Consider the following 14,916-nt stretch of genomic DNA (forward strand, 5'->3'; position numbering starts at 1 on the left):
CAAACTCATAGAGAAATGACTGCAATGATTAAATCCAATCCCTATCACACCAAACTCACAGAGAAATGACTGCAACGATCTAAACCCAGTCCCACTCTCACCAAACTCACAGAGAAATGATTGCAATGATCTAAACCCAATCCCAATCTCACCAGACTCAGAGAGAAATTACTGCAATGATCTAAAGCAATCCCAGTCTCACCAAACTCAGAGAGAAATGGCTGCAATGATCTAAATCTAATTCCAGTCTCACCAAACTCGGAGAAATTACTGCAATGATCTAAACCCAATCCCACTCTCACCAAACTCACAGAGAAATGGCTGAAATGATTAAATCCAATCCCTATCACACCAAACTCAGAGACAAATGACTGCAATGATCTAAACCCAATCCCAATCTCACCACAATCAGAGAGAAATTACTGCAATGATCTAAACCCAATCCCAGTCTCACCAAACTGAGAGAAATGACTGCAATGTTCTAAAGCAATCCCAGTCTCACCAAACTCACAGAGAAATGATTGCAATGATCCAAACCCAATCCCAATCTCACCAAACTCAGAGAGAAATGGCTGCAACGATCTGAACCCAATCCCAACCTCACCAAACTCACAGAGAAATGATTGCAATGATCTAAACCCAATCCCAATCTCACCAGACTCAGAGAGAAATTACTGCAATGATCTAAACCCAATCCCAGTCTCACCAAACTCACAGAGAAATGACTGCAATGATCTGAACCCAATCCCAACCTCACCAAACTCACAGAGAAATGATTGCAATGATCTAAACCCAATCCCAATCTCAGCACACTCAGAAATTACTGCAATGATCTAAATCCAAACCTGGCAGGATCCACAAGAAGGGAAAAGTGACTCAGCAAACTCACACAGATGTCCTAACATTGCTCCTCTTGGTTCCCTTCTCACCTCTAACCATGGCAGAGCAGAGAAAATCCTGGATGTTTGGGATGATTTAGTTAATTCCTTGTTTTCACATTGAGTACAGTCACATACCAGAAGTATTGCCAGAAAGCTTGCATGTAACATCATTCTTTAAGTAAAATAATTACAGGACGCCTGTCCAAAGTGACATTACAGATGCAGAAATGCATTTCAGAGAAAGAACATCCACCTCTGTGGTCTTGTTCTGACCTGCTGGGTGCTCTGTCAAGACCCCTCAATCTCCTCATAGCAGATACTGTGGAAAAACTTCAGACTCAGAGTTACTGGTAGCAATTGTAACAAATAATTCAAATTAGTAATTGTATTCAATAAAATGGAAACATCTCAAGGGAAAAAAATAAGCAAGTTGTAAATGTCAGTGATGATTCCAAGCTGAAGGAAGTCTCGTTGCCAAGCCAAAGGTGTTCCACACTGGGAATTCCTAAAACGAAGTCCTGTCACTAGCACCACTGAGCAGAGTGTGGCACCATCCCCTGGCACCTGGAGAGGTGTGGATGGATTGATGGGAACCCTCTCAGTGCTCTCATTACCATGAGCTGGGGTTTCACACTCGAGGTGGAATCAGGGATGTTCCCATGGGGGCAGACACAGAGATCCCTCAGGGAGGGGCTGCAGGGCTGAGCTCCCCTTTGGTCACCCTGGGTTTGGCTGCCCAGGGGTGGCACCAGGGGGGCTGCAGCAGCCCTGCTCTGACCTGCACTCCGTCAGACCCCAGGGTCTCTGTTAGCATCCCAGAACCCCAAATCCCTGCGGCTGGCACAGCCCTGCCAGCCCATGCAGTGCCAGCTGTGCCCACCTTGTGCCCAGCCCAGAGCACTCAGTGCCACCTCCAGGGCACACCTGCAGGGATGGGCACTGCAAAGCTCCCTGGGCAGCCCCTGCCAAGGCCTGAGCTCCCTTTCCATGGGCAAATTGCTGCTGCTGTCCCAGCTGAGCCTGCCCTGGCCCAGCCTGAGGCCGCTCCCTCTGCTCCTGTCCCTGTTCCCTGCGAGCAGAGCCCGACCCCCCCGGCTGTGCCCTCCTGGCAGGGCCTTGTGCAGAGCCACGAGGGCCCCTGAGCCTCCTTTGCTCCAGCCCCAGCCCCTTCCAGCTCCCTCAGGGATTCTGCAGCCCCTTCCAGCTCCTCAGGGATTCTGCAGCCCCTTCCCAGCTCCCTCAGGGATTCTGCAGCCCCTTCCCAGCTCCCTCAGGGATTCTGCAGCCCCTTCCCAGCTCCTCAGGGATTCTCCAGCCCCTTCCAGCTCCCTCAGGGATTCTGCAGCCCCTTCCAGCTCCCTCAGGGATTCTGCAGCCCCTTCCCAGCTCCTCAGGGATTCTGCAGCCCCTTCCAGCTCCCTCAGCCATTGCCCATGGTCTGGCTCTCCAGGACAGAGGCCAGCTCCCAGAGTTCAGGGTCCTTGTCCCTTGTCCATCTCTAGATGGGAGATGTCACCAAAGGCTCTGCCAGGCCCCAGTGCTGCAGTGTTTGGTGCAGTTTGGTGCAGTTTATTCCCAGTTCCAGCCAATGCTGAGGGCAAAACAAGCCTCATTTTTGTAGTCTGTGCTGGTACAGCTTCAGTCTTGGCATAACCTTTTCTGCTAAATCCAACCCCAATTTATTTCAAAATAAATTCTTTCATTTAGGCGAGTTGCAAACGGTTCTCATCTGGGACTTCAAGGCAATTCTGTTCCCTGTCATTTTTGGCATATTCTGGTTTAATAGAGCTTGGAAGGGTAAAAATAATTCGTAAAAATGAAAACAATCTGTACCTGCCTAATGTGATTTGGGAAATGTGAATGAATTTTTCAGAGGCATTATGGGTCTAAACCCTTTTCAGGTGGCCATGGCACTGAGAAATGGCTCCTGCTCATTCCCCATATGTTCCTTTATTTCCTCTTGTGCTGAGAAAAAAATTAATAAAGAAAAATGAATGAACCACCCCGGAATGCTGTATTGTATTTTCTAGTCATTTATTTCTCAGAGAGTTAATAGAGGCTGGGAGCAGGAAGGCATGCTGGATTGATTTCTCCTGGGCGCAGATAAAACTCACCCACAGCTTGTTTTCCAAAGTTCAGTCATTGCTTTGCTGGGGAACAGAACATGCTGGAACGTGGCACTTGTTCACAAAGAACACAGCAGCCACCTTCCTCCTGGAATGGCCAGTGCTGAGGGCCCAGGGCGCCTCTGCAGCAGAAGGAAAACCTCAACCTCACCGTGGGCACACCCAGCTCACATCTCCTCTGTGAGCAGGGCCAGAGACAGCTGGGGCTGGCCCAGCTCAGCTGGGAAGGGTTGGGCTCATTCACTGGAAAGGGAAGGGTTTGAGCGAGGAAAAAGGAGGATGGGAGAGGTGGCAATAGAGGCAGCAAGGACACACACGGGGCTGTAGCAGTGGGAGATCTCCTGGAACATCTCCTGGCATCCTATCTTCTCCTAGAAGATCTCTCTCCTCTCTCCTCTCCTCTCCTCTCTCTTCTCCTCTCCTCTCCTCTCCTCTCCTCTCCTCTCCTCTCCTCTCCTCTCCTCTCCTCTCCTCTCCTCTCCTCTCCTCTCCTCTCCTCTCCTCTCCTCTCCTCTCCTCTCCTCTCCTCTCCTCTCCTCTCCTCTCCTCTCCTCTCCTCTCCTCTCCTCTCCTCTCCTCTCCTCTCCTCGGTGACACCCAGCCCAAGTGAACTGGACAAACACGGTTCAGGTTCCCAAATCTGCCTCCTTGCATCATCATCCTCCATCTGTGCCATGGGTTTGGTGCTCCTGACTTCCCTCTCCACGCCTGGGTTAGAGCTGGGGATGAGAAGCGGCCAAGCAGGGGTAGATTGCTGTTGTGTGGAAAGGATCATTAGTACACACTGCAACAGTCTCAATTGCAAACCCAGCAATTAACCCCACATTTAACCTTGAGCTGCCCAGAGAAGGGCAATGGAGCTGGGGAAGGGTCGGGTGGGGATCAGGCTCTGCTGCCAGGGAACAGGGACAGGAGCAGAGGGAGCGGCCTCAGGCTGGGCCAGGGCAGGCTCAGCTGGGACAGCAGCAGCAATTTGCCCATGGAAAGGGAGCTCAGGCCTTGGCAGGGGCTGCCCAGGGAGCTTTGCAGTGCCCATCCCTGCAGGTGTGCCCTGGAGGTGGCACTGAGTGCTCTGGGCTGGGCACAAGGTGGGCACAGCTGGCACTGCATGGGCTGGCAGGGCTGTGCCAGCCCCAGGGATTTGGGATTCTGGCCTAGTGGAAGGTGTCCCTGCCCATGGCAGGGGGTGGAACTCGATGATCCATCAGGCTCCTTCACACACAAGCCATTCTATAATGCTGTGATGGCTCTTAGATCTCCTCCAAATCAAAACACTGGCACAAACCAGGTACAGAACAGCAAAACTCAGCCCTGTTTGCGAGGTTATCAGCACTTATTGGGTTAAAAGCTGCCACGTTCTCTGGCTCCTGTCTCTAATTAGCCTGAGGTATCGGGGAGATGCAGAGCTCCCTGCTGGGATTGGTGTGTCAGGCAGAAAAACCCCTCAGGTCTCTGCAGAGCAGCGTCCCCTGGAGAGGCAGGTGAGTGCTCAGGGCTGGGGCAGCGATCCTGCTCTGCAGGAAGGGCCGGGGGAGCCCCGCACTGCCCTGGCCTGGAGCTGCGTTCCCTCCGCTCCCCACGGGTGAGCGAACCTTTAGGTAGAGCACCATCAGCAGAGGCAGCTGCCTGGGAGGAGCAAAGAAGAAAACTGCCAAGACTTGCAATTCCTGCGATGTTTAAATGCACCTGGAAAAAATGGGGAATGTCCCCAGGGTGCAGGTGGCCCCCAGCCACAGCGCCTGTCAGGGTTCCAGCTCCAGCTGGGGCTGGTGGCTGTGCTGGGATGGTCACAGGGTGACAGGGGTGACACCTGTGGGGATGCAGCAGCACCAGAGCCCAGCCCGGCTGCATCAGAGCCTGGGGGGGTCCATGAGACCAGAACCCCCCAAATCCCTGGGGCTGGCACAGCCCTGCCAGCCCATGCAGTGCCAGCTGTGCCCCACGGGCACCTTGTGCCCAGCCCAGAGCACTCAGTGCCACCTCCAGGGCACACCTGCAGGGATGGGCACTGCAAAGCTCCCTGGCTCTGTTCTGGGGCACTGCCCATCCTCTGCTGCCTGCAGGTCTCCATCAGGTGCTGGAAGGTTCCATGTGATGGTGCTCACTGGGGTCTGAGGATGAGGGAAGAGACGGGGATCTCACTCCATGTTTCAGAAGGCTGATTTATTATTTTATGATATATATTACATTAAAACTATACTAAAAGAATAGAAGAAAGGATTTCCTCAGAAAATCCTTCTGGAAGGAATGCAAGGAATTTCCTCCTGCCCCCCCTGCCCCTCCTCCTGCCCCATCTGCACCTCCTCCTGCCCCACTTTGCGCCCCATTGTGTGAGCAGCTCTGGGACAGGGTTCTCATCCTCCCCCAGCACAAGGCAGCCTGACCCAGATGGGTTCAACAGGATCACTCTAAAGGCTTTTCCCACCTTTCTGACTCTGTCTGTGCCTCAATCTGTGCTCAGTTTCCTGCAGCTGTGGGTAAACTCCACGAGGGATGGCACTGTGAGTGCTCAGGGAGGAATCTCCCTCCCTACCCCGAGTGTAAGAGATCCATCCATGCAGAAATCCCTTGGTTCTCTGCTCTGTCACCACTGCCCAGGAGGTTTCATCAATGGTAGGATGAAAGCTGGCATAAAAGCATTCAGTGTGACTTCTGCACCCCTGGGAATGCAGAGCTCACCCCTCACAGGAGTCAAACTCCTCACTGCTAAAATCCTTTCACAATTTAAATAAAAATCCTCTCCTGACTAATTATTTTCCCTGTAAGGCTGAGTAGTTGTGAAAGTCCTTCCTGCAGCAGATCTCATCTCATGCAGAGCGTTCCTGCATGAGCTCCTTGCATCATCTGACACGGCACATCAGCCAAAAAATAAAGGGGAAGGGGAAGGGGAAGGGGAAGGGGAAGGGGGAGGGGGGAAGGGGAAGGGGAAGGGGAAGGGGGAAGAAGAAGGAAGAAGAAGAAAGAAGAAGAAGAAGAGAGAAGCAGAAGACAGAAGAAGAAGAAGAAGAAGAAGAAGAAGCAGAAGAGAGAAGAAGCAGAAGCAGAAGAAGAAGAAGAAGCAGAAGAAGAAGAAGAAGAAGAAGAAGAAGAAGAAGAAGAAGAAGAAGAAGAAGAAGAAGAAGAAGAAGAAGAAACACCAGCACAGAACCAGCCTGGGATTCCTGGGGGACCTGTTGGAGGGGGATGCAAAGGCATTCCCTGGCAGCCTGGAGGGAAGATGTTCCTGTTTGAGTTTGGATATAGAAGATCTGTTTCAATATTTGTATTTAAGGCAGAGTGATCTGGGCTTTTTTTCTGGGCTGCTTTCAGCTGCCAGCTCTGCACAAACACGAGCTCCCTCTGGCAGTGCTGCTGTGGGGGCAGTGGGGATCAGTGGGGGTCACAGGGACGGTGCCCTGTCACCCAGAGCTGCTGCCCTCAGACCCTTTTCCTTGCTGGGGAGAGCTGTGCTCACCATTTATCCACAGCAGGGGTGGCACGCACTGCCCGTGGCTGTGCCAGCTGTGCCAGCTGTGCCATGGTGCCATCAGTGGCTGTGACAGCCACCTGGGACCGCTCCCCTCAGAGCAGGGCCCTGCACCAGGGCCAGGCACCCCTGAGGAAGAACAATTCCTGCCATTGTCCACCCTGCCCAGGTGGGTAAATGGGGTGAAATCCCTCGGGATCTCTGCTGCCCACAGTGAGCCCAGGTGTGTCACAAAATATCTGTTCCCAGCCTGGCGCTCGAAGAAGGAGTCAGAGCTCTTCAGTTCTCATTCTCAAGGTTGTTTATTGTTCCTTATCTATAAAATATTTTCTCCTGACCTGCAGAGGTCTGTTCAGCAGGTCAGACAGAGGCACACTGACAGCCCTCAGAGGCAGTGCATGTTTTTATACTAAAAACTACATGTTCTTTATTTACAATTCCTTCCCAATCCCTATCACCTACGTTAGACAGTGAGCTTCCACTCTAAACCAACTCAAAAGTGCCAACATCACAGCAGAAGATGGAGGCCAAGAAGAAGAAGAAGGAGAAAGGCTGGATGTGCCCAGATTCCTCCATCTTGCTCCTTGAGCCCCCGTTCTAAAAACCCTAAAATCTATTTTTCACCCTGTAATAAATTATTATTCTACTTAGAGTTCCATGGCTTGCAGATCCTCATATAGGGTTGGTAATTTTTTCCATGGGTCATAATCAAAGGCACAGGTGTCTTGGGCTCTGTGCCAGGGTCTCTGAGCCCCCTGACAGGGGTTTGGGCAATCCAGGACAGCCAGGGGGATGTGCTGAATTCCTTGATGTCCTGAATTCCTGAATTCCAACAGAAACCTTCTCTCCCCAGCATGCAGAAGTCGCTCCCCGAGCACAGGGAGCTGCCAGAGCTCTCCCCTCCACGAGAGGGTGGTGTGGTTATTGCTGATTTCACTCCTGCTGGAAAACTGCAGTTTGTACAGCTGAGCCCAAACCTGCCACCCCTGGGCTGGCAGATGTTCCCAGAGCTGCCTTTTGGCTGGCAGATGTTCCCAGAGCTGCTTTTTGGCACCCACAGGCTGCTGGGTGCCTGGCACAGCCTGGCTGCCCTGCCTGGGCTCCCAGCTCTGGGAGGCACAAACTGCCTGGCACAGAGACACTTCCCCAGCCTCTGTGCCAAGGGTATTTTTGGGGAAGGAAAAGATCATCATGGGGCTTTTTCGCAGAATGGAGGAAAAATAGAGGTGCAAATGATTAAAAAAAAAAATAATAATAATAGTGACAGGAATAGATGTGAAGTGGGGATGGGGCTCCCTGCCAGCAGAGAAGATGGGCTCACAGCACCCACCCAGCAGGGATCCAGGAACCTCCTCCACAAAGCACTGACCCCACACCCAGGTCTCCAGGGCAGGGACATCTCCAGGTGACCCCAAGCCAGGTCCTGGTGTGTGCACAGGGTTCTCCTCTGGGCCTGGCAGGCCAGAGCAAGGAGCAGGGGGCTCCCAGCATGTCAGAGCCCAGGACATTGCTCTGGCTGCCCTGGATGGCTCCAGACCCTGCCAGGGGCTCAGAGACCTTGGCATGCAGTCACAGACACCTGAGCCTTTGATTTTAGCCCATGGAAACAATTCCCAGCTTTGTGTGGGGAGTTACAGGTCACAAGGGTTTGAATAGAAATGATAGTGAATTTATCACAGGGTGAAAATGTAGAATTTTGGGGATTTAGAATGGGGGTTCAAGAGGCAAGATGGAGGAATCTGGACGTGTCCTGTCCTCCTTCTTCTCCTTCTTCTTCTTGTCCTCCATCTCCTGCTGGGATGGTGGCACTTGTGGATCGGTTTAGAGTAGAGACAGCAGCAGAAGGGGTGTTGGGGCTGCACTGAGCTTGGTGCAGCAGAAGGCAGCCCATGTTCCATGTGGAAATGAGGCTTTAACAGCCCTACAGAAACACAGAGGGCAGCTGTGACCCACACCCACGGTGTGCCCAGGGCATAGATCCTGCCCACTCATGGTGTGCCCAGCCAGGTCCAGCCAGGGGCACTGCTCAGCCCTCCTGCCTGTGCCCGTGGGACACAGCAGCACTGGGTGCCAGGCAGTGCCACGGTGGGTGCCAGGCACAGGCTGAGCCCCCAGCTTGGGTGCTGCTGTGCTGATCCTCAGGCCTGGGCAGCCCCAGCCCTCCCAGCCAGAGCCAGTGAGGCCAGAGCTGCTGGGGCACTCTGAAAAACACCAGTCACTTGGTTTAAAATGTTAAAAGTTTAATAGTAATAAACTGATTATAAAAATAGCAATACAATTAGGGTAATAATAATTTGGACAATTTGGATTAGGACAATATGAGACCATAAATACAAAGAGCTGTGGATGCCTGGGTACCTGTTCTGGGCAACATAAGCCCGAAAAAGGACCCACGTTAACAGAGGATTAACCCTTAAAAACAATAACCTGTTGCATATTCATACAGCTCATCCATGATGCATAAATTCCATTCAAACATAGGATTCTGCCTGGGCAGTGTCAGCTCCTTCCTCTGAATCCTGACGGCGTCTCCAGGGCTGAGTGAGGCAGGAAGAAGTTCATTTCTTCTGATAATGGAGCAATAAATTCTCTTTCTCTGAAAGATTCAGGTGTCCTGTGGCTGCTATCTGGTGCGAGTCCTTTTTTAGCAAAAAAGTATCTTACATAGCAGAGTTTCTATTTTAACATTTTGTTATAACCCAAAACTGTATTTGACACAGTACGTAATTAATACAGCATAACTTTCTAACACAACACATCTAATATTCATTTGAATATTTGCCAAAAGCCAGTCATAAAATAGGCATTTTTCACAGTCACAGCTGGGGCTCCGTGAGCCTGGGGGGCTTTTCCGCAAGAGCCTCACGCTCCCTTCTCCACGTGCTTGGCAAGAGTCAGGCTTGGACAAGAGCTGGACAAGAGTCAGGTTTTCCATGGCAGAGCTTTGTGCAGAGAGGGCTGGGGAGGCTGAGGAGAAGGAGAGGGGTGCCCTGTGTGCACAGCAGCCCTCAGCTGGGCAAAGAGAGGTGCAGGGGATGCCCTGTGAGGCTGAGCCAGGGCAGAGGCTGGGCAGAGCTCCAGAATAAAGCAGGGATTCATTCACAGCATCTCCTCCATGGATGCACCTTGGGCAGCACCAGAGCCCAGCCAGGGCTGCACCCAAGATGAACCAAAACGGCCCCAAAATGCACGGGGGCACGGGCTCTGTCCCTGGGATCAGTTCTGCTCCATTTGCACCTTGCAGTTCATTGTCCCATTCCAGCTTCAGCCCAGGCAGTCCCACCCTGCTTGTTTTTCTCTCTCCAGCCCACGGGGTTTGTGCTCCTGGGCTGAGATTTGGGTCATTTGTCCTTGGTGCCCAGCTGGAGCAGGAATTGTTTTGTCTCCCTGCTCTGTGCACAGAGCTCACCAACCCCTAACATGAACCCAGACCCACACACTAAAGCAGAACAGAATGTGAAAAATAGAAAAGCCAAACCTGAGGCATCAGAGGGAGATGCCATGCAAACACTGCAAACAAACTCAAAGAGCAGGAGGGTCTGGTCTCCGGGTCACTGTGCAGGCAGTGAGATCCTGCACTCACCCCAAGTCAGGTGAGACTCAGGGGCAGGAGAGAAGCTCAGCAGCAGCTCAGAAAAGTGATTGCTGCAGTGTGTGGGTCTGTGCTGCAGAGAATTTGGGCTGGAAGGGCACTGACAGAGGGGAGGAGGCACGGGGGTGGAACAATGAGGCAAATCAGCTCTGACAGGTCCCTCTGGGGCCTCCAACCTTCCTTCCTCCAAAGCCACCGAGGGATCAGAAACCTTTTCACATCCCCATGCTGTTTCTGAGGGGTTTGCAGCTCTGCTGTGTTGCCATGACACCAGAGAGTGGCAGTGACAGGGAAAAGGTCGGGATGCTGCAGGTGCCCTCCCTGCAGCCTCACCTGCTGCTCTGGCCAGGGGCATTGAGAGCATCCCAGGGAAGCTGTGAGGATCCCTCTGTGCCACAGGCAAGGAGATTTTCTGTCCAAATATCCCCGAGGCATGACACAGCATCAAAAGCTGAAACAGGCCCTGCAGGAGCAGAGATTCTCTGGGCAGTCGGGAATTTCCACGCAGTTCCTGGAGAAAACAACATCTTTATTTCCCTCCCAAGGCCGTGAGGCATGTTTGAACCATCGGAGCAGCGCAGTGGCAGTGCCCTCCTGCAGCAGTGCCAAACACAGCACGCACATCCCAGGGCAGCTGGTGCTGGCATTGCAGTCCAGCCCCACCAGCTCAGCTCCTGAAATGCCCCTGAGCTGCCACTCCTGACAGAATTCCCCTGAGAGGTGCAAATCCTGCCTATAAATACGTGAAAATAACCCGGCAGGGGCAGCACAGAGCTGCCTAAAGAGTATTTCTGGCTTGTGCTAAGGAGTGAACTGGGGACTTTATCTGCTCCAGCAATTTTGATAAGTGTGGGGATAAGGCCAAGATAAAAATAATTACATGTGATAGTCCCCTGGTTCACCTGCTCCTGACTAACCTTTGAATAAAAATTCTCTAAAAGATGCTGGGAGTTGCAGTCAGCACAGATTTGCTTCAGGTCTGATTTAGAAAGGGTGGAACGCTCCTGAGTCCCTCTGAATGCAGCTCAGGAATGGTGGGACGTTCAGCCCAGCGGGATGATGGATTGTGCTCCCACAGCATCACAAAGCTGTGATGAATGAGCTGCACATGCTGCTGCCTGGGACAGAAAGGAAGGGAACGTCCACAACAGCAGCAGAGAGTAATGACTGAGAAGAACTCAGGAAAGCAGGATTGCTCTGTGGCAAAATGGGTAGGGAAATGCACTGGGAAAGTGTTAAATTATAGAAATCACAGCCATGGGAGATGGCACCTCTCCTCCTGGAGCCCACCACGAAAACCCCCGACTGGTTTGGGTTGGAGGGACCCCAAATCCCACCCAGTGCCACCCCTGCCATGGCAGGGACACCTCCCACTGTCCCCAGTGTCCAGCCTGGCCCTGGGCACTGCCAGGGATGCAGGGGCAGCCCCAGCTGCTCTGGGCACCCTGTGCCAGGGCCTGCCCACCCTGCCAGGGAACAATTCCTCATTGCCAAGATCCCACCCAGCCCTGCCCTCTGGCACTGGCAGCCATTCCCTGGGTGCTGTCCCTGCAGGCCTTGTCCCCAGTCCCTCTGCAGCTCTCCTGGAGCCCCTGCAGGGTTTGGGGACCCTGGGCTGCCCCAGCCCCAGCCTGGGGGTCACTGGTGGGTGACCCTGCAGTCCCAGCCCAGCCCTCCGTGCCCAGCACAGACACACGGACACTGCATGGGAGCTGACAGACAGGTTTATTGGAGGGTTCATGGCAGGGCTCATTGCAGGGTTCATCAGAGGGTTCATCAGAGGGTTTATCGGGGTCAGGGGCTCCAGCTCTCCCCAGGCTGGTCAGTGGTACTTGTGGGCCAGGGCGTGGGCCACCACACCCACGAGCTTCTGCCAGGCAGCCTGGCACACAGGGCTGAAATCCCTGCCCAGGTGGGACGCCAGGACGATGACCAGGATGTCCCCAAGGAGCTGAGGAGAGAGGGACAGGTTGGTCAGTGCTGTGGGAGCTGCTGGTCAGCCAGGGCTGCTGGTCAGCCCCTGCTCAGCCCCAGCCCCGGAGCAGAGCCAGCAGCTCGGGCTGTCCCGGCTGGGGCTGACCAGCCAGTCCTGCTGTCACCAAGGCTCTGCTGGCACTGGAACCCCCTCAGCAGCAGCAGCTCCTCCTTTGTGTGTCCCTGGTGTTTCTGTGCAGATTTTCCCCCTCCCCAGTCCCTGTCCCCCCCAGACCCCTCCTGCAGCCCTGTTTTCCTCCCCCAGCTTCTCCCCGAGGCAGAATTGCCCTCCGGAATGGCTCCCACACCCTGCACACTCCTCCTCCTCCTCCTCTTCCTCAACAGCCCTGGCTAGGGGCATGGCTCACTCCCTGCTCCCTGCCACAGCAGAGACCACAGACAGCTCTGGGGTTTGGGAAAACAATATTTGTTTCATTCTTAAAAATAAAATAAAACAAAACCAGAAAGAAAGAACTTCGAACTAGTTCCCCATTTTTGGAATGGTAAAGCATTTGGATTTGGCCTGAAACCCATCCTGAAAAATGCAATATTTTTTTTCCTTTTTGTCTTTAGAAGTAAATGAAGAGAATGATCCTTTTTAAATTAAAAGTGTTGGATGAGGAGGAGGGAGTGTGCCATGCCCCGTGCTGGGCAAGGCAGGACCCTGCTGCTTGGTTCTGCCTGTCTTGCTGTGAAACTTGGATTTCCTGAAATGCTCTGCTGAGCTTCCCTCTGCTCTGGTTATCCTACACCATCCCCTGGGCCTGTTCCCCACCAGATCTCCTCAGGTAACCATCCCTCCTGCAGATAACACCAGCTCCTCCAGGTGTTCCCTCCATACCTGCCCCTCCCTTGTGCTGTGCTGGCACTAAAGATGGGATTTCTGAGGGACAAAGTCACAGACACCATTGTAAAACCCTTGTACAAACCATGGCCTCTCTCCACAGGGATTGTTCCCCAGCAGCCCCAGGAATGTCCCTGGGCAGAGCAGCCAGGCCTGGCTGGGCCTGCAAGCACAGCTCACCCTGAAGTTCTCGGGGTCCACGTGCAGCTTGTCACAGTGCAGCTCGGACAGCTTGGAGTAGGTGCCCTTGAGGTTGTCCAGGTTCTTGATGGCCTCCCCGAAGGAGGTGAGCACCTTCTTGCCGTGGGCACGCACCTTGGGGTTGCCGATGATGGCCGTGGGGCTGGACAGGTTGCCGAAGTCAGAGAAGAACCTCTGGGTCCAGGGGTAGACGATCAGCAGCCTGGGGAGAGACACGGGCAGGTGAGGCCGCCGCAGCCAGGGCTGCCCTGCGGCGCAGGGCCCCGGGCAGCTGCACCCACCTGGCCAGGGCCTCGGCGCCGCATTCCTCCACATTGACCTTGGCCCACACGCCGGCGATGAGCTGCTTCTCCTCGGCTGACCAGTGCACCATGGTGGCTGCAGGGGCTCGCTGGGCTGAGCTGGGCCCGGCCTGGGCCGGGTTTTATGGCCTGGGCCAGCCCCGGGCCGGCCCCTGCAGCGGGGCCATTGGCTGGGACGGCCGGGGGTCCCCAACGGGGTCCCAGGCAGTGGTCACTCTGCTCTGAGGTGTGGTCATTGAGGAGAGCCTGTGAGCCCCTTAACGGGCCAGGCCAGGACACAGGAGCTGCTTATCTCTCTCTGAGAGCCCTGGCTGCTGTTCGCCACAGGCATGGACATTGCACCCATCCCTGAGCAGGCACAGACCCCTCTGAGAGCTGCTTCTGGTTATCCTGAGCACCAGAGCTTTATCCTCTGTGAGGCTTTATTCCATCTCTGTGGGGCAGCTCCTTCTCCTTCCAGCGTGGCCATGCAGAGCAGGGGCTGCAGGAGCCCCAGCAGTGCTCCATCCCCACTGCCCGTGGGCAGGGGCTCCATCCACACTGGGCATGGGCAAGGGCTCAGGGCTGGCTCCTGTGAGCTCGTGCCCCAGCTCTCTGCACACTGGGCTCTGCCTGGCATCAGTGAGGTGCTGAATGCTCCAAATGCAGACCCACGCAGAGGGGTTTACCACCAGCAAACCCTGCAGGTCCTGCCCTGCCCAAGGGCTTGGGTGTCCTTGCACCACCTGGAGCTCTGCTGGAGCTGCTCAGAGGATGCTCAGGCTCTGCTGCCAAATCTGCATTAACCCCAGTATCCTTCTCCTGTAACAGAACTTGACCTCTGATTTATTTGTGTCTTTCAGAGCAGGAGGAATTTTAGTTGGACTTAGGTGTCCAACTTCTGAGCTGGACATCAATTAGCATGGTAGGTCCTTTCCAATTGGAGATATTCTAAGACAGAGTGTCAGAATGGTTTGGGTTGGAAGGACCATGAGCTCACCCATGCTGCCTGAGGCCCACCCAGCTGTTGTCCCCTCAGCTGTGCCAGGATGAGCCTGCAGTGCTGTGGGCAGGAGCAGGGACCAAGCAGCATCACCCATTCCTGCCTTCAGCACATCCCTGAGGAGCACTGAAACAGCCTTGGAACACGGGTTTGCTGCTGCAGGTTCTGCTGTGGGCCCTAAAACCTGCACAGGCTCAGCTCAGGGATGGCCAGGTGGTGGGGGAGCCCCAGTTCCCCATGCCCCTTTCAGCCAGGCCAGGCTCTCCTGGGGGAGAGGTTTGGATTGCCCTGGCACACCCTGGAGCTGCCAGGGGTGCAGCCCCCTCACCAGGAGCAGTGCCCCGGGGAGATTTCCTCTTTTGTTTTCTGCACAAAGCCCCAGGTAACACCATTCTTGCCGAAATCAGCACAGGGTTTGATGCCAAGGTGCCAGGGTCAGTGCACTGTTCTCCTGTTGTTTCCCAGAGGGTTTGGCTGGGCTGAGGAAGAGCAGGGGTTTGATGCCAAGGTGCCAGGGTCAGTGCACTGTTCTCCTGTTGTTTCCCAGA

The 14,916-nt window shown here is 54.2% G+C and overlaps 1 protein-coding gene across 1 annotated transcript; it reads right to left on the minus strand.

Annotated features, from left to right (window-relative positions):
• Positions 1–11,861: 11,861 nt before the first annotated feature.
• LOC135443921 (hemoglobin subunit epsilon-like) lies at positions 11,862–13,484 on the minus strand. The gene is made up of 3 exons (XM_064704811.1): positions 13,366–13,484; positions 13,064–13,286; positions 11,862–12,016 (listed from the first exon to the last, which is right to left on the minus strand). The coding sequence occupies exons 1-3, from the start codon at positions 13,455–13,457 to the stop codon at positions 11,888–11,890; spliced, it is 444 nt and encodes a 147-aa protein (XP_064560881.1). The 5' UTR covers positions 13,458–13,484; the 3' UTR covers positions 11,862–11,887.
• Positions 13,485–14,916: the final 1,432 nt, after the last annotated feature.

The sequence above is a fragment of the Zonotrichia leucophrys genome, chromosome 1 (assembly GCF_028769735.1).
Source record: "Zonotrichia leucophrys gambelii isolate GWCS_2022_RI chromosome 1, RI_Zleu_2.0, whole genome shotgun sequence".
In the NCBI taxonomy this organism is placed as follows: domain Eukaryota; kingdom Metazoa; phylum Chordata; class Aves; order Passeriformes; family Passerellidae; genus Zonotrichia; species Zonotrichia leucophrys.